Here is a 23,531-nt window from a genome sequence, read left to right as displayed (position 1 = left end):
CCATTTACTTTATCAACTCCATACTCCCCTTGTCCTATGCTATTTGACATGCATAATTCTTGATTACTTATCCAGACCACAGGACTGAGAGCATCCTGTGTCTCTGTAGCTTTACCTTGACATCAGATCGTCTGTTGGATCAGACGCCTGCTCTTTAGCTTTGACATGTTTTAACCAGTCTTCCTGGATACACTGAGACTCACGGAACTCACAACAATTACTCTAATTCCCTTTTTATCTCATTTCCTGTGCATTTTGTAGCCATGGATGGCATCTAACCACCACCACTGTAAGCCACGATTGAGCATGTTTTTGTATGAGCCGCTGCATTTGTTCCTCTTTGTCCCCTTTTTGAAGTTTCACACTTCTCTTCTGTTTAGTTTGATGTTTTCTCCTCACACTTTTTAAGTTCTGCATACAAGATGGAGTTGCTGGGAAATGACACAGCTAAGATGAATTTGACATGGTCTGCTATAGCCTTGCATAGCCAGTGCTCCACAGTCTCCACAGTGCTGTTTCAGAGCTGGAAACTGGTCTGACTGCACCACAAAAAACGTTTTGGTTTGTTTGTATTTCTTCAAACCAATCACATTTGCCTTGGGCGGTGCTAAGCCCCGGATGCAGCAATGGTGTCCTGGCAAAGTGGCTTTCTGAGATGGTGCCGGATGTCAGGCTATATCCCAGTACTGTACATCCGGTAAGCCAGACTGTGGCTGCTTTAAATCAATGGTGTTGCAATAGAAAACAACAATAATCACTACGTACAACCAAAGCTCACTAATGATTAAAACATGTTTAAAAATAACTTCCCCTGTCCCTGAGGACCCAATTTGTTTGTTCTTGTGGTTGAGTGCTACAAAAATTTCTCGAGAATAAAAGCAATCATGCTGTTTCTCATGGAGATTTACCCAGTTCTAAATGCCTAACAGCTTGTTTTGATCAACTATGTATTGGTTACTAGGTGAAGATCTGGTCCCTTGTTGATTATTTAAAACAAAGAAGTTCCACTGTATTTTGTGCTCTAGTATGATGAGCCCTCTGTGAGTTGAGCAAAATGACCTAGTGAGGGTTAACATGAGCAGCGCTGTGTTCCCTCCTCCTGACATTGACTGAGCACACACACACACACACACACACACACTTTCTTCGCTGAGGCCAGCACAGAGCTAGAGAGGAGGGACTGTTTGCAGCTCTGAGAGCCAGCTGTCGTTCGCTCAGAGCTGGGTCTATTCTCTGTCTGACTCCCTCGTGCTCCACTGGCCTCATCACTCCATGGGACTGCAGACCTGGCCACCAAGCAAACCACTGTCCTCTATGGCCTGCCTTGATGTGGAGACCCCTTCCATCTGCAGGGGTAAATTAAAATCAGGTGCTTTTTCTTTTCTTTGTCTAACCTGCATGCATCTCCGTTTTAATTGTATGTCCGCATAAAATAAAACTAAATTTTTTTTAATGTTTACCTAAGCTGGTAGCACTGACATGGGGGGTTGTAGTGACGTAGACGCAGCCCCAACAGGAAATGACAGGGCAACAGTGAAAGCTCATCACAATGACTCCTATCCAGCACCGTTCTTACAGGAGAGACTATTGTGTTGTATGTATCTTAAATCGAAGTTGCTCTAGAAAAACAGTCAGTCTGTGAGGGTGAGAATACTCAGTTTATACTTCCTATGTTTGGATTGGCACTCTGTTGAAACACTATTGTGGTTTTCAGTCACATAATATCAGCATGAATTCACACATGTAATGCAAGTACACACAATGAGCTTCATTCAGAAGTGCAATAACTAGGTATGCTGTTGATCAAGATTATGATAGTTTTTTTGCACATTGTTAATCACCCTTGTTTGCATTTATCTACAGCAAACTCCTTTGATTAGACCAGTAGTAACTTGCACTTAAAAATAAATGCAGTCTGATATTCAATGTCTCTGATGTTAAGGTATATACTAGATTATGGTTATCTTGTTGTAACATCTGTGAAGTCACCTCTGATGAAAACTCAGGTTCATGATATGTGTAGGGTGCATTTTGGATATGTATTGCATGTTAGTAAACAAAAAACAAAATGTAAATTTGTTTCTGTCAGGGCTATCATACAAGTTTCTCATTACATTAGAATTCCATGTCAATAAATTATTATGCATGACCTGACTAAATATAACTCTTTTTAACCAAACCCAGACCAGCTTGACAACACAGACTTGGAGGACACGCCCACTCAGAGGGAAGGAAACAAATGTGTTTTCTCATCATTTTGAGTCTGGCTTCATTTTAAACGCGTTTTGCTTTGGGGGAACAGCGACAAACCACTGTGATGTGGTTACAAATGATCTTAATTCCAGATAGTGACTGACTACCTACATCAGCATTTTATGCAGACATTCATTTTCAAGTTAAATCCAGTGTTCAGCAGCTACATTTTACCTTCTGTATACATTCTCCCTCCATATAAGAATCACCTAATTCACACTGCTTAAGCCTTGCTGATACATGTCTGCTTTGTTGAACTGATTTAAGAACATGCCAGCTGACATGTTTGTACGTAGACCTTTTAAATAACCACAAGCTGATTATACAATACTTGTTTTTTTCAAATTTCTTACAATATAAGACAAAGTCTATGCATGCAGTTGACTTCACGTGGAGTTTTTGTAAGTACAAGTTGTGAAAGTATTGTAGAAAAGTGCATATGAATCAACAACTGCACACACAAATGACTTTTTTGATAAACCACTAGAATCTGTATATTCAGGGTTTAGTCTATCTCTGGTTATAGATGCCTCGATCTTTGCTAAAATGGGATACTGTTTAGAGAATTTGGTATTTATAACAGTAAAGTCAATATAACCCAGTGTCCGTCTGTTTCTAAACTAAATTCAGCTTTGTCTGGGCAAAGAGTATCTGAAGCCTCACCAAACAGATTTTTGTTTTCTTTATTTGGACCGATTCTTCAAAAAAGAGAAAACAGAAAAGTCAAATAAAACAAAAGTTCTGATAGGAGACCTCCAGGGATGATTTGCTAAGAACAACATGAGTCTGAGATTAGAGATTACATCAGTAGACAGGGATTTCTGTAGAACAATCTCTGTGTTCCTTCACAACCTCTGTTTACGCTCTGCTGGTGAGCAAGAGAGCGGAGCCAGTGTGCATCATTGAGAGGTTAGCCAGGGTTCAGGTTGAACACAAGATGACACAAAGTGAGGATGGAGGACCCCGGGCATGAGGTGTACCCCCATACTGATGCTCAAATTAAATTTCCTTGTGGTGCTGGAAGGCAGCTTTTGATATTATTGATATGCAGCAATATGCACTCATAAATTCCCTTGCCTGTGGCATTTATTCCAAGTCACAGTGGGTATGAATATTGAGACAAACAAATGGAAATGTTTTATAATCTTTTGGTATGATCTGTCTCAGGCTAACCATAACCCCCTGGCTTGGGTTTGTAATAGGAAACACAGCAGGCGGGGCAGGCACACTGTGTTCTCTGCCCCAGAGTTGATGGGCTGCTGTGAGAGTAGATTCGGCCTCCCACCCTTTGCCTCAGCACTTGTCACTCTGTGTTCCTTTGCCCACCAGTGGAAGCTTTGAACGTCCCCTCGACTCTACATACAACTGGAGACCCCACCCCCTTAACTACCCCTAAATTTCATGGTTCCCAGGACTTGTTCTCACAGCTGCCCAGTTTATTTTTGCTACAGTGAGTCACAGAGGCTTGTTCAGACGCAGTGCTTTTCCCAGGAGAGTTGATCAGGTCTGTGTGTGAGTGTGTGAGTGGGAGTAGCTGTTTCCCCTGAGCCACTGAGTAGCTCCAGCAAAGCTGGCTTCACTTCACGATAGTGGTGACGATTAGGGTCTCATGTACCTCACACCGTCGCCTCATTCGTCACCATCACCCATTGCCTCTTCAAACAGTGTTCTTTTGCACTGAGTGGTGTAATTCTCCTGAACTAACATGTCCAAGCTCACTTGTTTATAAATGTTTAAACTGGGTTCTTACTGCAGTTTATATTAATGGGAAAATAACACAGAGGACTATCCAAGTTCTGTATGTGGGGCCTGCATGCAAAACTCAACCATTTCTGCTGGGAGATAATCATGTCTTTGATGTGCCACAATAACATAACTGATCACTGCTTATCCAGCCAAAGCAAGATTACAATTTTAAAAACAATTTATGAAATACATGCGACTCACTAGGCGCTTGCTGACCATCTCCAGTTTTGCTCATTATTGTGACTGCAGCCAAGCATTAATCTGTCTTTTATCTGTTTTTATTCTGTACTATAGTTACTTTGTTTGACTTCTCTACGTATTTGCATGCCACACAGAGATATTGCCTCTCATTCGGAAGGCTCTTGGCCAATCACATTGTGAGTAACTGTTATAAAACTTGTGGTAATCTTAACAACCATAGTTTAAACCATACAGGAAGTGAATAGGATGTCTGTGGTGGTGAACAGGGTTTACTGTTGGGCCTTTGGGCTAGCGTATTGATTGATAAATAATAAGTACTTTGTTTTATTTGAAGTCTGGCAGGTTTCACAGTTAAAGCCAGAGCTGGTTGTTAGTTGACTCAGCGGACTTGGCTCTGAATGCTAAAAGTTCAACTCTGACCTGTGTGTCTCTGCACTCTCACAGTCCTCCAGCTCTGTCTGCAGCAGAGGAGAAGTAGAGAGCAGCTTGTGGAGCAAGGCATCATGCCGCGTGAGTATCCATATTAAAAAAAAACTCTTACCTTGTGCTTTGAAAGAAAATCCTGATTAATTGAGTAAGGAATTTAGGATGGCCAAGAAGAAATTGACCAATATGTCCAGAATCCCGAGTGCCTTTCTCCTCTAATTTTATTCTATTATTATTTGTTGCTCTCACAAGCATAGTAGATATGGAATTCAACTTTTTTTAACATGTTAATCACCCACAGCATCTTCATTGACCAAACTTCTTTGCGACTTTTGGAGCGCATATTTGAAGTATTATGTTGTCATTTATGATATGAACTTTTAAGTGTATCCACGGCAACATGTACAGTATTCCTGCTTTACATGTATTTAAGGTGATGATGCAGTATATGTTGGAGCTCATACTGGTCTGTCAAAGAATTGTATAAATGGCTTAATAACATTGTTATCTGCACATAAAACAATGGCTTTATTCTAGACAGTGTGATGTGTATTGTCCTACTCAGACATTTGCTCATAGTCACGTAATTGTACTCGTGTAAAAATAGCCAATGATGGAAATTACTCAAAGATTTAACGCAGATAAGGCAGCACACCAGGAAGAACTAGCTCTTACTTGATACTGTCTGTCCTTTGATGAGACAAAAGTGGAGTAGACTCAGTCTTCACATTACACCTAATAAAAGATGTGAATATGTGACAGAATCATGCTGATAGCTGGAAAGGTAGAAAGAGAAAAAGACAAAGCTCTTTCTATTTGCCTTGGTCTCTATTGAGAAGCCTCCTGCAGTCGGGCTTTCATCTCCTCTCTGGCTCCACACAGCTACATGAGTCAGCGACTGAGCCTTGAGTGGAGGTCAGTGGCCTGGCCAAGTGTTGCCTGCACACAAACCTCCCAGGCCTTTCTCCACTAAAGCACTCTGCTCCTCCTACACTTATAGGCTTATGATAGGCATGCAGTGAGGTTTAGGTGACGAGCAGGAATGTTTTGCTTTGCTCTTCTGACACACTCCTCAGACTGCCCCTGCCCTTCGGCCAGTGTGTCCTTAAACCAAACAGTGCTCGTCATAGCAGGGGTGACTACTCAGTGAGCCAGGCCTCGCTTAAAACAGTTTATTCTGAGAGATCACATACTTACTCTCTGCAACAATCTCTCTGCTTGACTCAGTAAAGCTGGAACTTCCTATTGGACTCCCTTGTGCTCCTGCTTATTAATATCACCCTCATGCTGAACGACAAAGACAAAAACATGAAAATAATGATATGAATGATGGATTACACTGTCAAAAGGACATCATGATTACATCTCTGCAGGATATAGCCTTGTACTTTTTAGGAAGCAGCTTTGATAACTTCCTAACTATCTGCTTCCATTAGTCCGAAGACCATTACAAAGAGTGTTTAAAGTAGAACTATTATGTTATTAGTTCACATTATTCCACTAATGTTGTTACATCATCCTCTCTGTTATTGTGGAGATCGCTCTTATCAATAAAATGGTTTGCTAATTAAAGGTTGTCTGTTATAACTGCAAAAACAAACAAAAGGAAATTGCCTTTTGGAAATGGTAAGACGGAGGCCTTAAATCAATAAGGTATTATTTTAAAATGGAAGGAAAAGTTTGTTTCTGTGTGGAACTACAGTATATTGACAGAGAAAAGTTATGGATTTTGTTGATTCATCTTTTCCACAGCTCTGAAAACACCTGCTGCCTTTCATGAGCAGATTCGCAGCCTGGAGAGAGCCAGGGTAAGGCTAATGTCAGTATGCTGCAGCTCGGGATTTCATTCATTTAAATCTAGGTTATGCTTCCAAAATATATGTAATTTAATTTATATTTTAACAGACTGGGAGCTTCTTAAAGCACAAACTCTGCAGCAGACCCCAGCGCTCTGAGCTGGTCCGTATGCACATCCTACAAGGTAATCTTCCTCCTGTGTGTTCTTACTGAGTAATGGCATCTAGATACAGTAACAGAGATGAATAAGGTGCTTATTCATCCAATCGCACTTATTGCCTGTTTAAATTTGTTTTACAAAGTTAGAACCAGATAAATGTCTTTGAGGTTGACAGAAATTTGTGAGGTCCGGCTGAGGCGGCAGTGAGTCACCCTGACAAAGCAGTTAGGAGGCTGACTGATGCTAGTCATATCACAGCTCATGATCCTCTGTATATTTATCAGAGACACATGCTGAGCCATCCCTGCAGGCCACACAGATGAAGCTGAAGAGGGCCAGACTGACTGATGATCTCAATGAGAAGATTGCCCAGCGGCCTGGACCCATGGAGCTGGTGGAGAAGAACATCCTGCCTGTTGACTCGGGTGTCGAAGAAGACATTGGTAGATACATTTCGCTACTTACAGTCACCGCCACAGAGTTAACTCAAGCCAGCATTACAGCACATCATGCACATGTTTAAGCCATTATTGATGTTATTACACCTGGTTTGAGAATCCACACAGACATATCCCAACAACTGTTTAATATTACCTTTAATTTATTTCATAAACATTCATGGAGTGCGATGGATGAAGTCTACTAACTCCAGCACCACCATGACATTGACATTTTTGGTTATTAGTGAAACATCTCATCAACCACTGGATGAATTTCCATGAAAGTTGGTAAAGATGAGATTCAATTTAATCACTTTGGTCAGCCCCTACTTTTCATCTAGAACCACCTTCAGGTCAAAAATGTAAATTTGGTTCATGCCGAATACATTCCCATCAGCTGTCTTTGAGTTTAGTGCTTATTAGCCGATGATAGCACGCTAACATGCTAAACATGCTAATATGCAATCAGCAGCTGTAGTTCTTCTTCTCCTCATTCTTCTTTGGAGTTAAAGCAGCCAGCATCTGCAATCTTGAATTGCTGCCTCACAGAGACGCTAGCATGGCTGTAGACTCTGAAGAGTCTTGTTACTTCTATACAGTATGGTTGTGTGTACTTTCAAGTGATGACTTCTTTACTCTGTAGTCACTGATAACTCAAGTTTCGCTTTCTAATCATAAACCATATAGTTTTTATATATAGTGTATGTATAGACAGCATTCGCTGTATGTCTAAATGGGGACTGCCCATTGTTCTGACGGCCCTTTATTCTAAAACCCCAATAACCGCAATCCAAATAAAATCACGTTTGACACTCTGCAGGTACAGTATATATATATGCTGGAAATTCAGTCTGACAAATGTTTCTTTTTTCTGTTTGGATTTATCCTTTAAATTAATAATCAGATGTACTTGCTCATGTTTGATGCTGTCCCAACAGGTGGTGACACAAACTGCTCTAAGCCACCAGACATTTACAGCTTTGATGAGGACAGCACTGATGCCTTATCACCGCAACAGCCTGCCAGCCAAAAATCACCCGGCTCCAACTCCGCCTCTCCAGCAGAGTCTGGAGGGACTGAGGCCATTTCTACTTCCTCTAATTTAAACTCTCCCATACAGGTACACCAATACCTTGATCCATTACAATTTCTAAAACTGTCAGTGTCAGCAAACAAGCTGTCTTGAAAAGTAATCTTATATTGCAGCGTTTTAAAATTATACAATTATTAAAATTAAGTGAATAAACATATGTTTTAAGGATGGTTGGATCCTTGTAGAATAATATTTCAAGACTGAATTCTAACTGTATACACACTGTGTGCTAACTGTGTATAATGTATTTATCATTGGTAGAAAGTAGAGTGTTTTTTGGTTATATAATTCCAGTTGAGGTGCTTTTCTTTTCTTGCATGGGATGATGATTAACAGCCGTAGCGGCTTCACCGTTCTTACTGAACGGATCATGTGGTTTCTCTCTGTCTCTGCTTTTCTTAGCACTCCCCACCGCCTAACTCACAGTCCACATCCGATGTAGTCAGCCTTGTCTCCACCAGCGAGCAACAAAGCCACCAACAAGCATCCACACCTCAGCCAATCATCACTGTTGTCCCCAGTATCACACCAGTGCCACTTCTTGTGAAGGTGAGCTGTTTTTCCAGGTTAAAAACATTTCTCTTTTCATGTGCTTATAGTTGAGCTCTTTAAACTTTATCTATTTTCTTTTCTTTTACTTTTTTTATTCTTCTCTGCTCCTGCTTTTAACTGTGTTTTTTGTTTTTAGTTTTTAAAAAATGTTTTGTCGTTATGTAAAGTACATTGAGTTGCCTTGGTATGAAATGCGCTATATAAATAAAGATGCCTTGCCTTTTTAACAGCCCTAAGACCTAAGTCTGCTTACACTTTGATATTTTTTTAAAGATTAGTTAATTTAAGCAGTTTCTTCACTTACAGTCTTCTAATTTTTACAACCAGCTGACATGGAATTGACCTCTGGTACTGAGCGCCTTCTTTCTCTCTCTCTCTCTCTCTCTCTCTCTCTCTCTCTCTCTCTCTCTCTCTCTCTCTCTCTCTCTCTCTCTCTCTCTCCGTTCCTGATTTATGACTGTGTTTTGTTTTCTGTTTCCTTTGGAAATGTGACAGGAGATGCGACGTCAAAAGACACAGAGTGTGTTTTGTCATACTGAAAGCCATATCAGTTTTAGTGTTGAACTGAAAGTCAGCATTCAGCCAAGTTAAACGCAGTTCAAAGAACAACAGGGTTTAAAGTCATTTCACAAATCCTTGGGTTGAAAACTGTGCCAGCTACAGTTTGTCTTCAATTAGGGTCAAGTGACAGGCTGACCCTCCTCATTCATGCTGTATAAAATGTTAACCAAAAATCAAGGACAGAAGCGAAGCAATAACTTCTGCATTTATCATAATCCAGTTTTCCTCTGAGCGTAAGATGAACCCTCTCTCCCTCGGAATACAATGAGGGAATGGGCTTGACAAATTGAAGGGAGTGTGCTTGCTTAACCCAGCTTGAGTTTCTGGTTTCATAGCTAGAACCTGCTACTCTTATGCCAAGCTGTTTTCATGTGTATCCTGTAACTGCAGGTGGTAAAACAATAAAGGTCACATTTCCACTAACCGTTTCCCCATCCTGCAGTTCTCATCGGGCGTCAGAACAATGTTCTACCTTAATGCTTCGAGCTATAAAAGTCCAGTATTAGTTCCAAGTCTTGCAGTGTTGGTACTGGCAATTCTAACTGTATTCCCTGATAAACTGGACTGAGATCAGTCACAGGGATCAAATATCCTCCAGATGGTCCTTTCAGCTTTTACATGCCCTTTTTTATGTGTTGTGTTCTCCAGCAAAGCCTGCCCAAGCTACCCAGCGATAAAAGCCGAAGCAAAAAGAGCAAAGAGCCCAAGCCAAGGGTGAAAAAGTTAAAGTACCATCAGTACATCCCCCCGGACCAGAAGCAGGAGCTCAATGAAGTGCTGATGGACTCAGCTTATTCCCGTCTCCTGCAACAGCAGCAGCAGTTCCTGCAGCTTCAGATCTTAAACCAACAACAGCAGCAGTACAGCTACCAGGCTGTCCTGCCTGCCACACTCAAGTATGGCTCGATTTAGCAACACAAATGGTCCCTCTACGCAAACCCCACATAGGATTTTCTTTCCCACAAAGTTTACCTTTATGTGTATGTGTATAGGCTGATAACTTTGTGTTGAGTGCATTACTTAATCTACGGAGACAACTCAAAAGTACAAATGTTGCTTCCTTTCAAAGGTAAATTATTTGAATATTGGTTTTAAACATACTTAATCAAAATTTCACACCTGGTTTCACAGTAAGTGTTTAACCACAGCTGCTGTTTGTCTCAAAAATGTTATATTTCCTGCCCACGGCCTCCTACACAGAAGCTGTTTATTGTGAAAAATGCATAATAGTTTAGATTTCCTCCTATAAGCTGTACTCCCCTTTTTTCTTCTCATCTCATTACAACAGACAAACAACTGAGGTACAAACCAGCTGTTCCAGTGTTGTTCTAAGTGGAAATGCTGTATCTGCCCCTGTGCAGCCCCGGCACACTCAGACAAACCGCAAGCCAGATCATTTACCAGCTAATCTGGATGAGATGAAGGTGACATGTTGCTGCCTGCACACAGTCTGACTATATGCACCTCATAGATGCTGCGGAGGTGCTACATTTTTAAAAATATTTCTTTATAATCTGTTATCTTTACAGGTTGCTGAACTGAAAATGGAACTAAAACTCAGATATTTGCCTGTTTCTGGGACTAAGACAGATCTTATAGAGAGGCTAAGGTTGTATCAGGAGAACTGTAACCTCCAGACTGCTGCTGCCGTTGAAACAACAGGCGTCACAGCAGCCTCACAGTCTGAAAACAAAAAGTTAACTCCGCCTGTGTCCCCTATAGCCTCCAAGGTGTCCACTCTGGGTATAGAGGACAGTAGTACGGCAGACAGCCCAACCAAGCTTCCAGATGCTCTGTCTCCAACTCAAACCGCTCCCTGTGTGAGCTCCCCACAGAGAGCTCCACAGGACGATTGTCCCACAGAGACAAGGTACCAGGAGAAGGACTCTGAGAAGGACAAACGTCTCCACGAGAAGGAGCGTCAGATTGAGGATCTGATGAGGAAGCTGGAGCAGGAGCAGAGGCTGGTGGAGGAGCTGAAGATGCAGCTGGAGGTGGAGAAGAGGAGTCAACAAGGAGATTCCTCACCACAGCACAGTCCTGTAACTCCCCTCCAGGTGAAAGAGGAAAACCAGACCTCATCAAACTGCTCAGCGGCTTGTGTTTCTCCCGGTCTGCCAGTGTTGGTTAAACAAGAGGAGGTGGCGGATCAGAGCCACTTAGCTCCTCAAAATCAGTTCATCACCAGCCACCAGACTAATACAAAGCCAGAAAGCTTGCAGCCAGTCCAGGCTGGAGCTCAGATCCTCCTGCCTGCATCCCGTCTTGCCTCAGCAGTCACTATCCAGCTCCCTGCCAACAGCATTAAATTACACACTACTGTTAGCAGCACAGCCCCAGGCCTCATCCAGACCTCTGGACAGGTGCCACAGAAAATAGAGGCCTCAGCAGCATTACAACAGCAATGCAGCACTCAGACTCCACTACTGACAAAGGTAAGAAAACAGATTAATGCTTGCACGTGCTGCCTCGGTCTGTCTCTGTATTAGTCATCACTATCAGCTGTGATTTTCTGGTAGTTTTTGGATTTCTGCAAACTTGAGTTGCATGTGCTCATCCATATGTGTATGTACCTGAAACCATAAATAAACCTACATTTTGTTTTTGATGCAATATATTCAGGTTAGATTGCACATCATACATCTGGTGCAGTGTTTTCAATGGCACTGGCTAAATCAAACATCACAGGTTTTTTTTTGTTTTTTTACATTGTTGACATTCTATCATGGGTATACATCTTTCTTGTTGCCACAGTAATAACAGGCCTCAGCTGGGTGGTGAAATCCTTCCCTATTCACATCAAAAGAAGGCTTGTGGAAACTTGGGTTACTGGAGCAGGCGCTGAGTAAAGGCTGACAGTAGTGCCCTGACTGCCCTCTGTCGTCCCTCTGCTCTGAGCCAAACAAGCAGCCAGAATTAGCAGCAGAAACCACAACTCAATACTAACTGAGGAGAACACTCACGAGATACGCTGCATAGTGCTGCAAACACTGCAGTCAGCCGTAGCGTGAAAGGTGGTCATGCTTCAACTGAAGAGGGTCAAATGAAAATTAACTGAAGTAACATTGCTTAAAAAAAAGTGCAGAGCAATCTTCATTTAGGTTCCACAAAGATAACGGGTGTTTCCATGATGGCATCAATGTAGTCATTAATGCATGCCTCCGTGCTGACATGTTGAAATTTCTTTGCAGACTTGGAGGATGGGTACAGCACAAAGCTTACTCAACACATTCCCAACGAGTGGATGTCCTGTGGGAGCTGCCTCTCGCCAAGCCAGTCCTAAAGATCTGACAAACACGGTAGAGGATGAGCCTATAGTCTCTCCTACCTTCTCTCTTGTTTTTTACTTTTTCTCTAAAGCACTTTATAAGTCCTGTTTTGAAAAGCGCTGAGCCCGGTTTTATTTACTTTTCATGCAGCGTCAACTGCATCTGAATGATGGTATCCTGTTTTTCATTTTGTATAAGCGTCTGTTGTCTTTTCCTTTTAAACAGTCTCCCTGTTCCAGCAAGCCAACTTTGATCTTGCCAAAATTCACAAACAATGCGTCAAAGTGTAAAGACCCACCCCGCTATGAGGATGCCGTTAAACAAACACGCAGCATGATAACAGCTGTTCAGGTGACAAATAAATACACTATTTAGCACAGTATATCATTTAAATTCTTCCTAGAGCCAAACATTTATTTATCTCTTTATTTCTCTGCAGGGGCCCACTGCAGCTAGCCAGCAGATGGATGACTTGTTTGATGTGTTAATTGAGAGCGGTGGTGAGAAATACTGCAACTTTTCTTTTTTGGGGTGCACTGGTAAAATAAGACGTAATGCAATTATTGGATTCTCACACTGAACTTTCAGTACTTGTTTTTCCAGAGATCTCACCCTTCATCAGACAGGATCCTCCCAGCCTTGACAAGCCTCTCCCTGTGACAGCCAGTGTAACCACCCTTCCCATCAACACGGTTTTGTCACGCCCTCCACCCGTGGTCCAAGTTGCCCAGCTGCCTGCAGCACAGGTCAACCCCTCTGCCGGCTTGGCAGCCCTCACCACCGATGCCCGGCTGGAAACCCTCCTGGGTGCTCACACCGAGCCAAAAACACTGAAGCTGATGGAGGAGCTACACTCACCTGTGGTTACCATGGAGGTGGACTTTAATGAAAGCACATTGCCCTCTGCTTTGAACTTGCACAGCACCAACATGGACAATATGGATTGGCTGGACCTTAGCCTGTCTGTTCCAGCAGAGGGGGTCAACCCTTTGGACATTTCAGCGCCAGTGAGCGTCTTCTCCGCTGACTTCCTGGACTCGCATGAACTTAGCTTGACCTGGGACTGACTGCTGTTGAGGATAATTCATAACCTTTCAGACAGTTAACTCAGAAACTGGCCTTTTAATGCGAGCGAGGTCGGTTTTTGTTTCCTATGTGGAAAAATAAGGGCTTTTTGAGGTTTTGAGGCAGCTCTATGTTGCCTTCTGGCCATATAAAACAGTTCGGTAATAATCAAATTGTGTTGTGTCAGTTTATATGTTCCTGCATAGCTTCCTTTGAGGTCTTTAAACCCTCTGATTGCACGGAGAGACTGAAATAAAGTAGGACTGGTACCGACAGATTAAGCTGACAGTTGAAGTTTCAAACTTAAGTTATGCCGCAGATTTGTTATCAATCTGTTCTCATGTTACTGCTTTCTCCTTGTCATCTGAGCATAATGAATGTACAGTTTTATATTGGCTGTGTTAATTGCAGAAAGAGCAGGACAATGTCCTAATGCTGGTTAAAGAACTAATGGACAAACACTGCATATAGCTGGGGGCTGTTATATAGTTTCCTCCACCCTGTCTTGGGATCATATCACCATCAAAAAAGGCTGTAAACACACTCCTGCTAAATGTTCCCTGTGTATTTGTAAATTGTGTGGCATAAATTACATGTTTAACTGAATTAAGAGCGTGACCATAATAGTGATATATGAGACCAATTATCATAGTGTATAACTAGCCTGACCAACAAAGTATTTAATTTAAATGAGCAAATCAGCAAAATATTCATTCCTGCTTTGGTAGTGGGCCACTGACACATCACGTTAAACCAAAGAACACTTTCAGTGATTGGCTGAAAGATCTTGGTACAAAAAGGATCGAATGCTGTCATTTGACTGGATACGTTTCAGTACTACTTGGTAATGGGTTATTTCAGTCAAAATTGTAAAGGTGTTAAGTACTGATACTCAGCCCTAGTGCACATGTTTGGAAAACCAGTAGTCCTATTAGCTTAAAGAGAAGAATATAGTTATAGCTGAGCTATAGGTCTGCTGTGCTCCGTCAATACTGTTTACAATTGAATAATGATAAATTGTTCTTCGAACATCATTTGTTGACTCATAAAGGGTTAAAAATAATTGAATTATGGTCAGCTTGGTTTGTACTTAGGTAGTTTATTCAAGAAGTCAGGCCATACCATACCAGAATACAATATCTGTGCACAGCATTACCATTCAACAGACATACATACACATCAAATAACAAGATCTATCAGTGTGAACTAGTGCTGCTCACTTCATACTGAAATAACATTAATGCATTATAGTTGATTTGTATTGTAGTGACATCTGCTGGCCACATCTGGATCCATTCAGCTTGATCAAGCCAAGTCTGTATGCCTGTCTCCCCCTCTCTTTCTTTCTCTCCCTGGTTTCTCGTTCTTGTCCTCTCTTTCCACTCATGCTTCTCTGTGCTGGACCAAAGGCCGTCCTGGGACCTCTCTCTCTCCCCTGGTGCCTCGTTCCAGATGTTTTGGATCTGGATCTTTGTCCTGCAGGAGATTCAACATCTCCCATTGCCTCTCACTCTCCCCTGTGTGCATGTTGTCCTTGTCTCTCTCTCCATACAGTTTCTGTTTTTTTATATTTTCCCCTATTTACATATTTCCAGGAGAAAGTTTTACCTTATCCGACTTGAGGGTCTAAGGATAAAGGGTTTCATGCTGTACAGTTTGTAGAGCTCCTTTATAGAAAATGTGTTATTTGTGATACAGGGCAATATAAATAAAACTGATTTCACTTTGTATACAATGCACACACGTTGTGTATTTATGTTACCTTTGATATTAATGTAGCTTTAATTTTCAGAGTAAACCTATGACTATCCCCAGTATATCATCTACACTTTCACTTAAAAATACACAAGGAAAGGCCTTAATTCTGTAGTTTTGTTGAATAAACATCTTATGAGCCATAATAGAGAACTGAATGTGTACATGACTTCAGTAATTCCACATATTTGAAGTATTATAGTACATTGACAGTCATATTGATAGGACTTTCTAATTCAGAGAAAAGTAACGATAAGGTTGATGTCTGATGCAGTTCTCACCAGGTGCTTTTTTTTCTCAGAGCTTTTTAATAGATTGGATTAACGTTCGACACTTGGGACATCTGTGTTTGGTAGTTTTGCACTTATCGAGACAGAAAGGAATGAGGCAACAACCAGCCACGCAGCTGCAAAAAAAGAAACAGGAACAAAATAAAACATCATCAGACCTGGAAACATATACCAGTGACCACCCAGATAGTTTCATACCCAAGCGAAGCTGTGATGAAACACACCAGCCAGGTGACACTGCTGACAGAGGTATGAGTCTCTGTCATGACAAACTGCCAACACTCTGGACACTGTGTCCTGCTTGGCCATGGTGGAAGGTTTGCCACGTCCAGAATCACTGTAGGGGCTGTTAAGGACAGAAAGAATTCATGTTAGTTTCCCAAACAAAAATCTTCCTTCCCATTTAGAGGTCCCATATTACTCGTTTCTACTAGAACGTGTTTACATGCTTCAATGTAATTTAAAAAAAAAAAAACATTATTTTTCCCATACTGTCTGAATATACCTGTATTCACCCTCAGTCTTAACTTCACCGTTTAAGCGCCTGTCTCTTTAAGCCCAAAAAAGCTCTGTCTGCTTTGAGTGGTCAGTGTTTCCGAGTTTCCGCATCTGCACTCTCTGCATATTTGCATCATTATTGCAGTCGGGAAAAGACGTCAACCACAGCTTTCGATATACATTGAATGTTTATGTATTAGTATAGCTGTGACATCACAACTGTGACAAAGTCCTGACAGCTTTTTCAAAGGCACAGTTTTTTTGAATTGAGCGTATTCATACTTTTAAAGTATTTATATAGCGCCTCGACCTGCTTTGAAGATGTAGAAATCTCACTTAGGGGACTATAATAATCTCTCTAAACCATCTAGAACAAGGGTGTCAAACTGATCCAGTAAAGGGCTGTTTGGCTGCAGGTTTTCATTCCAACCAAGCAAGAACACACCTGACTCGACTTACTCAATCACCTGAACTGTCTTCACACGGTTGATTTGTTGGACCAGGTGTGTTCTTGCTTTGTTGGAATGAAAACCTAAAGCCAAACGGCCCTTTACTGGATCAGTTTGACACCCCTGATCTAGAAGAAAATAGTGAAAAACAGGCACTTAGAGTGAAGGGCAGATCTGTCTCACCAGGGAAATTAGGTGGAGGATCAATGTGGAAAATATCACAGACACGAACAGGTACACCAGGCACAATCTTCTGACTGGGGGTAATACTGACCTCTAACACAGAAGAAAAAAGGTGGTTACACAACCAAAGTATGATGATGAATAATGATTTGCTGCAGTAAATTCTCACCTTTCTTGCTATCCTTCTTATCTTCGCCATTGAGGAGGTTCTCGTGCCTTTCTCGGAGCTTTGCTTTTCTTTCTGTCAGTTGTTTCAGTTTGTCATCAATGCTGTCAATCTCACGCTGACTTAAGGCTGCCTCCTCTGGTAGGAAATATACATATTTAATATGAATATACAAAATACTTGAGATGGCTACTTCATTTTCATATAGTAAATATGTGTCTCATTACTGGTTAGGATCTTTTTTTATATACGTGTGACCTGTTTGTCCATATTCAGCACGATTCCTTAACTCCTGAAAAATGCACTGGATATTTTTCCTTTCCAGAAGTTGTTGTCTCCTGAGTGAAAGATGTTTCAACTCTGTAGCTATCATCCCCAGCTCGCTGTCTGGAGAAATCCTGGTGGATGCTGAAAAGACAGGGAATTGTTGGATTGTTGTTTTGTTTTTAGCATATAGGTCTGATATTTGGTTTACTGTTTAGTAAAAGCTTGCTTGCTGTGCATAGTGTTAATTAAAGCAGTAAATATGTAATGTATGCACATAGAATAGAAGCAGTGAAATTGCAGAAGAAGAAAATCTGATTTTGTAGGGAGAATACTAAATGTTACTTCCAAAGATATATTCATATGTGACCCCATTTTTTCTGTCGTGTGACTTTTTTTCAACACAAGTTGTTTTTAAAGTATTATTTCTACAATAGATACATAGTATTCACATGATGAATAGAATTTGAAACTTTGGAAATAACTCCCCGCACTTTTTGGTTATCTTTAATATATAATTACCACACTTTTTAAATCTTCAAAAATTCCAAAATTGTTCAATCTAATCTTAAGCAAATCTACTTACAGGTATCATTTGCATATTTCTCTTCCATCTGTAATATGAACCAGAGACAAGTTGATTAGGCAAAGACGACCAAAACTAGGTAATAAAGATTGTAGTGATGCCTGCCATGTTATCTATTCATGTAATCAAAATTTGACTGAAACATAAAAGTGCTCAGTCACTGTCTACACTGTACTACAGTACTGACCAAAAGTTTGGACACACCTCATTCAAAGAGTTTTCTTTATTTTCATGACTATGAAAATCGTAGATGCACTTGGAGACACTTTCAAAGTTTTCCTAATCTTTCGGACTGACTGAAATTCATTTCTTAAAGTAATGATGGCCACTCGTTTTCTTTACTTAGCTGCTTTTTTCTGCCATAACTTCCCAAACAAACTTTTGGTCTGTACTGTACATACATTCGATATTGATCGGTTAGTTTGTTTGTGTTATTGTGGGATTGATGTTTTAAAAGGGAAAGAAATTAACAAAGAAACTAACCAAACGAGGCAGCAGCATTTCTGCGAGGTTATTGTTTTTGTCAGTCGAGTCTGGTGGCTTTGGCGAGAGCATAGATAACAGCTTCTATTCCTCTTGCATAAACATAAACGTGGCAGTTTGACGGCAAGGTAAAGCTGTGCCTTTCTTAGGTGGCTAAAATACGTTCAGCTGCCGCCTCCATCAACAGCAGTACATTGCTTAGCTTTTGTGTCTGCTTCTCCAAACTGGGGGTGTGCTGACTGTCATCTTATATTGGTAATACACTGACTATGAATATGTACCTCATACATCCCCACCTCAAATAATCCAAACTGTCCCTTGTATTTGTGTAATGTATTTGGTAATAAAACATACTAAATATTGAGTCAGATACTGCTTTTCCTGCAAAAATAATTAATAAAGACAGGTAAAAACAAATCTATAAAACCAATTAGATTTTGAGCAAGCAGTAGTGCCAACTATAATAATTATATAAATTCTAAAATTTGTTTTCAAAGCAACATGTACCACAATTCCAAAGCACATTACTGTAATTACACTGTACTCACTCACTACACTAGGACGTCAAAACATTACTCAAACATATCAACTACTGACTTCATATACTCCTATTTAAACTGTATTAAAGTCAATATTATATTAAAGAGAAATAGTGTGTATTACCATATTTCCTCAGATGCTCGCAGTTCATCCTGCACAGGTAACATTCAAACTAGGTCAACAAAGGCATGTAGTGTTCACTTCTACCAGGAAATATTCAAATAGTCTGGTTACAATGACCCCCTCTGGAAATTACAGAATGCTTTTGTTGCAAGTAAAACACAAACACACAAATAAAACACTGTAATATATTTTAATGTTTGCAGACAACTATACAAAACCAAGAGGCTTAAAATGTAGCACTCCAGATTACTTATATACATTTAGCCTCTTTGAGAAGCATGCTCAGATGTAATGTGTACAAAGATGTGTTAAAACGTGTGAAAGTCATTGCGTGTCTGTGAGGCAGGTAGCAGCAGTACACGCTGCACAAACTGGTGTTTTTTTCCTGTCGTGACAAACATTGGCTGTGACATTTCACTTTTTCCTGAGTCTCTTCATGAAAGTTACTTCATCTCTGTTCCTGATCCCGTAGCTAAAGATATAAAGAGACCCAGAGTCAAACATTGCTGGTCATGACTGCATCACAAGTGAAGGAGGGGATTATTTTATGCACTTACTCTTTAAGCCTCATCTTGTCATCTTCAAGCTTTTCACCTTGAAATACTAACAGATACGTTCTCCAAACATATCTCCTGTAAAAGAAAGGGATCAAACAATGGCGATAAGTTTTTAAAATTTGAAATCCCTTTTATATTCTTGTGTCTGTGAGTGTATTTACCAGCTGATGTGTTTCACTCCGCCTTCACGTTGTTGTTTGAGCTCCATGAATCTGCGAATGGCCTTCTTCAGATCAAGAACAGTGGCATTTTGCACCACCACTATGGCTTAGGGAGGAATGTTTTTTTGTGTGTCAAATAAAAGTTAATATATAATTTTAAATGAGATAATTATAAAACATATTAATAAACATACAAGTTTTCTAGTGATGTTCCTAAGTTAATGATGTTCCGAAGTTAATGATGGTCTGAAAAACAAAACTCAACTATTGTTTTGTACACTTACGCATTATCTCTCCATCTGCCTTTAAAACCCTGACAGTCATCGCCTGGCCGTACTCCAAAGCAATCTGAGAATTGACCTCCTCCAGAGTCACCTAAAGTTAAAGAGCAGGTTTAAGGAAATGTTCAGGACTTCTTTTATCTATCAGTACAGATTCAGAAACAAAATTGACAATTCAAACACAGTTTGCCGGGTCCCCAACAGAATATGACGTGCAGCCATGGTGTTATAAATGAAAAGGTTGACCTGTAGTAAATGATCTTCAATTGCAAACAGTGCTGAAACAATTATTCAATTAAGTGATTGGTCAACAGAATATTAATTGCCAACCATGTTGATAAGTAAGTCATTGTCACCTTGGAGTCTGGGAATTTATTATTATTAATGTTTATTTTTATTAATTTTATTATCTGGACCAGACTACAATATATATCCGTTAAAAAAAACAGCAGACTAATTGATCATTTTTATATAACATTTAAGACCCTATTCTGTGTCACATCTGTTTAATAGTACTGACTATCATGTATTACCGTAAATTCATCAAAAAATAGATCAAATAGCTCACTTTTCTGTAGGTATAGTCTGAAACTTAATCATGGGACATGAGATGATGGAAGAAATCTTATTCTTTGTGGCTTGTTTTTTAGCTCGGACATTCACAGTGAAGAGTGGGAACTTTCTAAAAACAGATAAACGAAATTACAACTGGTCTAGAGTTATTTCAAAATAAGATGAAAGAAAAACAGGGATGTATTTCTGTGAATGTACTGCAAATAGATGTGACATTTTTCTTTTGGTATCTTAACACTTGTCTATTTCACAAAACATCGTTGTGACATGTTGCTTATTTCATTGCAGGGTATAAAGTGTCAGATCAAACCGATCTGAAGTGGCAAATCACAGGGTAGATAGATAGATAGATAGATAGATAGATAGAAACTTTATTGATCCCAAGCTGGGAAAATACAGTGTAGCAGCAGCCTTACACACAGTAACAACATACAGACGAATCAAAAACAGTAATATAAAACGCAATATAAAAAATACATAGAACATGTATGATTAAACGGTATAATAAGTGCAAAGAAAACCCACCTGGATTGGCAAATCACAGAGTAAAGGGTCCTGCACAAGTTGAGCAAGTCCCTCCTCGAAAATATCCAGAATCTCTGAGTGAGGAAGAGTCTCCTCATCTTCGTCCTCTGCTTCTAAAGCTGCCATCTCTGTCAGGTCCTCGCTTTCCATCTCTTCAGCCTTTACCTCAACAGTGTCCTGACTCTGCTCCTCCATCACCAGGCACTAAATTCATTCAACAAACAAGAGGGTAATGCCAAAACTACGAAATAATAAACTAATTTAAAAAAAAGAGTATTACATTTAACTTGAGGGTAATATTTAAGAAATTCAGTTGGCAAAACTGGTTTAACTTGAAGCAATTTCGCTGCAAAAAGCAGTTAAGTAAACAAAAATGTGTAACGTTACGGTAATTACATACCGGAAGGCAACCGTAGCTCCTTGCAAATGGTTCCCTATAATGGGCGTGAATTCAGACATCATTTTACTAATATATCAAAAAGTCAAATATTCCGGTTACTTAGTATTATTTATAAAATAATAGATAGTATTTTGCGATGTGGTCGTCAAATAGATGTAAACCCACTTACTCTCTTTGTATAATATCGTTTCCTGGTCGTTTCCCACCGAGCGTTGAAAAGAGTGGCACCATGCTTTCATCAGGCACTTCCGCTGCTCCACATGCACCAAACTGTTTACAGCAGGGAGACTGAAACAGTTTGACTAAAACTGGCTGAAATAGAGTCATAATAGTGAGTTTATTGCTTTAGTTTGTAGCTGTTAGCTACATATATATATATTACCGGGTAACATGCTTCTTTTTTGTCCAACTTGCGGAAATGTTTTAATTGTCGAGGAAGGACAGAAGTGTATGAGATTCGCCTGCAACACCTGTCCGTATGTGCACAACATCACAAGAAAGGTGAGTTATATTCATACTGTATACAGTCTATAGTTATATTCGGTTATTTTGAGATGAAACGGCAGAAACAATGCCTCTTCTTTGTGTTTTAAAGAAGTCTCAGTCCTTAGTTTTTACATTTGTGTTTGACGCAGGTAAATAACAGAAAGTATCCCAAGCTGAAAGAGGTGGATGATGTTCTTGGCGGAGCTGCAGCCTGGGAAAACGTAGACTCAACTGCTGGTAAGTGAAAAACACTTTCAGATCTCTCGGTTATGTAATACGTTTGCTTTGTTATTCTCATAGGTATCCCCCCCCCCCACTGGTGCTGACTCACTTGTGCCCCAACAGCCTGCACCTATTACACAATTTGTTGTGCTACAAGATTATTTTAACATCATTTCTTTATTTATCTTCGATCTCTATAGTGTTTTTGCAAATGAAAAACGTATATATAACATATCCGAAATTAAAAATCGACCATGCAAATGCATGGTTGTCTTTTGTGTACAGCCTGATTTAGACATTTAAGCCCTGTGGCATTTGTTGGATGTTTGCTATTTAAATCATGCAACCCATGAGTTAATGATGCTGCATGAGGCTGATGTCGGTAATATTCAGTGAAAGTCTTAATGTGTCACACAGATAGGTTATTCTGTAGTATGTGATATACTGTAATACATTTATCACTCAACAATTGTGAAAAATGTTGTGATATCCTCTATTATCTGCCGTTTTTAGCCATTTATAAAATCAGCTTTTTATTTAGGAATAGCTGGTGTTTTATTTTAAGCCCTCAATAAAAATAACATTCAACACCAAGGCATTTTCTGAATTTAAACGTTCGCACACCCTAATATAAGATGACATCCATAGTCATGTTTAAATGTAAAAAGGTGGATTAACAATTAGTTGTTTAATTGTTCAAAATTGAAAGCAGAAAACATTACAACTAATGGAGTGTCTGTAATCAGAGCGCTGCATAAAGCCTTTGCACAGAACTGAGATTACTGTTTAACTTTCTTGTAAAATCTCAGCACCAATTAATCTTGAGTGCCTGTTTTACTTGACAAACCTTTAGTAGAATTCATAAAGGCTGCACAGATTTCTTTTTCCTGGATACAATTATTTTAGTTTGAATATTAATCAGGTGAGCTTTTACAGCTGTATTGTCTCATACGTCTTCTCTTTTACACAGTATAAACCAAATATGGCAAACGGCTGGATTTCTTGTGACCCCAGAATAACACTTACTACTTGCATCCATTTACAGAAACTTGTCCCAAGTGTGGTCATCTTCGGGCGTATTTCATGCAGATTCAGACCAGATCAGCTGATGAGCCGATGACAACTTTCTACAAATGCTGCAATGCGCAGTGTGGCCATCGATGGAGAGACTGAAACATTTGCCCTTTTTGTAAAATTGTAATGTATTTAATGCTTATGTGGCAAATAATCTCCCTTCATACCTTGTCCCTCATTTTTGAGACTATTTATTCCCAACAGGCTCTGGTACTAAAGGGCTTTCCTCTGATGATTTCCAGTTTGTGCAGTTTCTCTTCTGTGAATAGGCCCAGCTAAAGAAACTTACATTTTCTTTTAGTTTTTGCAGATGATATTTACACTTGGTATCCACTTTGTAAGCATCATTCAT

The 23,531-nt window shown here is 40.0% G+C and overlaps 3 protein-coding genes across 4 annotated transcripts; 2 read left to right on the top strand and 1 right to left on the bottom strand.

Annotated features, from left to right (window-relative positions):
- Positions 1–1,272: 1,272 nt before the first annotated feature.
- mrtfbb (myocardin related transcription factor Bb) lies at positions 1,273–14,501 on the top strand (the record flags this gene model as incomplete). Of its 2 annotated transcripts, none has more annotated exons than XM_083931788.1 (14): positions 1,273–1,354; positions 4,645–4,710; positions 6,379–6,434; positions 6,532–6,607; positions 6,868–7,026; positions 7,962–8,143; positions 8,519–8,665; positions 9,878–10,125; positions 10,518–10,653; positions 10,759–11,664; positions 12,421–12,528; positions 12,724–12,849; positions 12,938–12,998; positions 13,102–14,501. In XM_083931788.1, the coding sequence occupies 14 exons, from the start codon at positions 1,273–1,275 to the stop codon at positions 13,563–13,565; spliced, it is 2,817 nt and encodes a 938-aa protein (XP_083787914.1). In that variant the 3' UTR covers positions 13,566–14,501. The 2 variants fall into 2 exon arrangements, with proteins under 2 accessions (XP_083787914.1, XP_083787913.1); XM_083931787.1 differs by having other exon boundaries at positions 1,273–1,369.
- Positions 14,502–19,141: 4,640 nt separating this feature from the next.
- snrnp25 (small nuclear ribonucleoprotein 25) lies at positions 19,142–21,265 on the bottom strand. Its single transcript, XM_083930872.1, has 5 exons — positions 20,998–21,265; positions 19,903–19,993; positions 19,619–19,724; positions 19,458–19,532; positions 19,142–19,372 (listed from the first exon to the last, which is right to left on the bottom strand). Exons 1-5 carry the CDS (start codon positions 21,190–21,192, stop codon positions 19,315–19,317), a joined length of 525 nt encoding a protein of 174 aa, XP_083786998.1. The 5' UTR covers positions 21,193–21,265; the 3' UTR covers positions 19,142–19,314.
- Positions 21,266–21,671: 406 nt separating this feature from the next.
- polr3k (polymerase (RNA) III (DNA directed) polypeptide K) lies at positions 21,672–23,530 on the top strand. Its single transcript, XM_083931986.1, has 3 exons — positions 21,672–21,898; positions 22,033–22,120; positions 23,151–23,530. Exons 1-3 carry the CDS (start codon positions 21,788–21,790, stop codon positions 23,276–23,278), a joined length of 327 nt encoding a protein of 108 aa, XP_083788112.1. The 5' UTR covers positions 21,672–21,787; the 3' UTR covers positions 23,279–23,530.
- Position 23,531: the final 1 nt, after the last annotated feature.

Source organism: Echiichthys vipera (assembly GCF_963691815.1).
Source record: "Echiichthys vipera genome assembly, chromosome: 17".
NCBI classification, from domain to species: Eukaryota; Metazoa; Chordata; class Actinopteri; order Perciformes; family Trachinidae; genus Echiichthys; species Echiichthys vipera.
This window is presented reverse-complemented; position numbering and strand designations above follow the sequence as displayed.

Excerpts from the sequence above, each read along its gene's own strand:
- snrnp25 (XM_083930872.1), bottom strand. The coding sequence starts at position 21,192 with ATGGAGGAGCAGAGTCAGGACACTGTTGAGGTAAAGGCTGAAGAGATG. Across the intron at positions 19,725-19,902 it reads GGCAGATGGAGAGATAATGC|CCATAGTGGTGGTGCAAAAT; the intron begins GTAAGTGTACAA and ends TTCCTCCCTAAG. Across the intron at positions 19,373-19,457 it reads GACAAGATGAGGCTTAAAGA|CTACGGGATCAGGAACAGAG; the intron begins GTAAGTGCATAA and ends TTATATCTTTAG.
- polr3k (XM_083931986.1), top strand. The coding sequence starts at position 21,788 with ATGCTTCTTTTTTGTCCAACTTGCGGAAATGTTTTAATTGTCGAGGAA. Across the intron at positions 21,899-22,032 it reads TGCACAACATCACAAGAAAG|GTAAATAACAGAAAGTATCC; the intron begins GTGAGTTATATT and ends TGTTTGACGCAG. Across the intron at positions 22,121-23,150 it reads AAACGTAGACTCAACTGCTG|AAACTTGTCCCAAGTGTGGT; the intron begins GTAAGTGAAAAA and ends ATCCATTTACAG.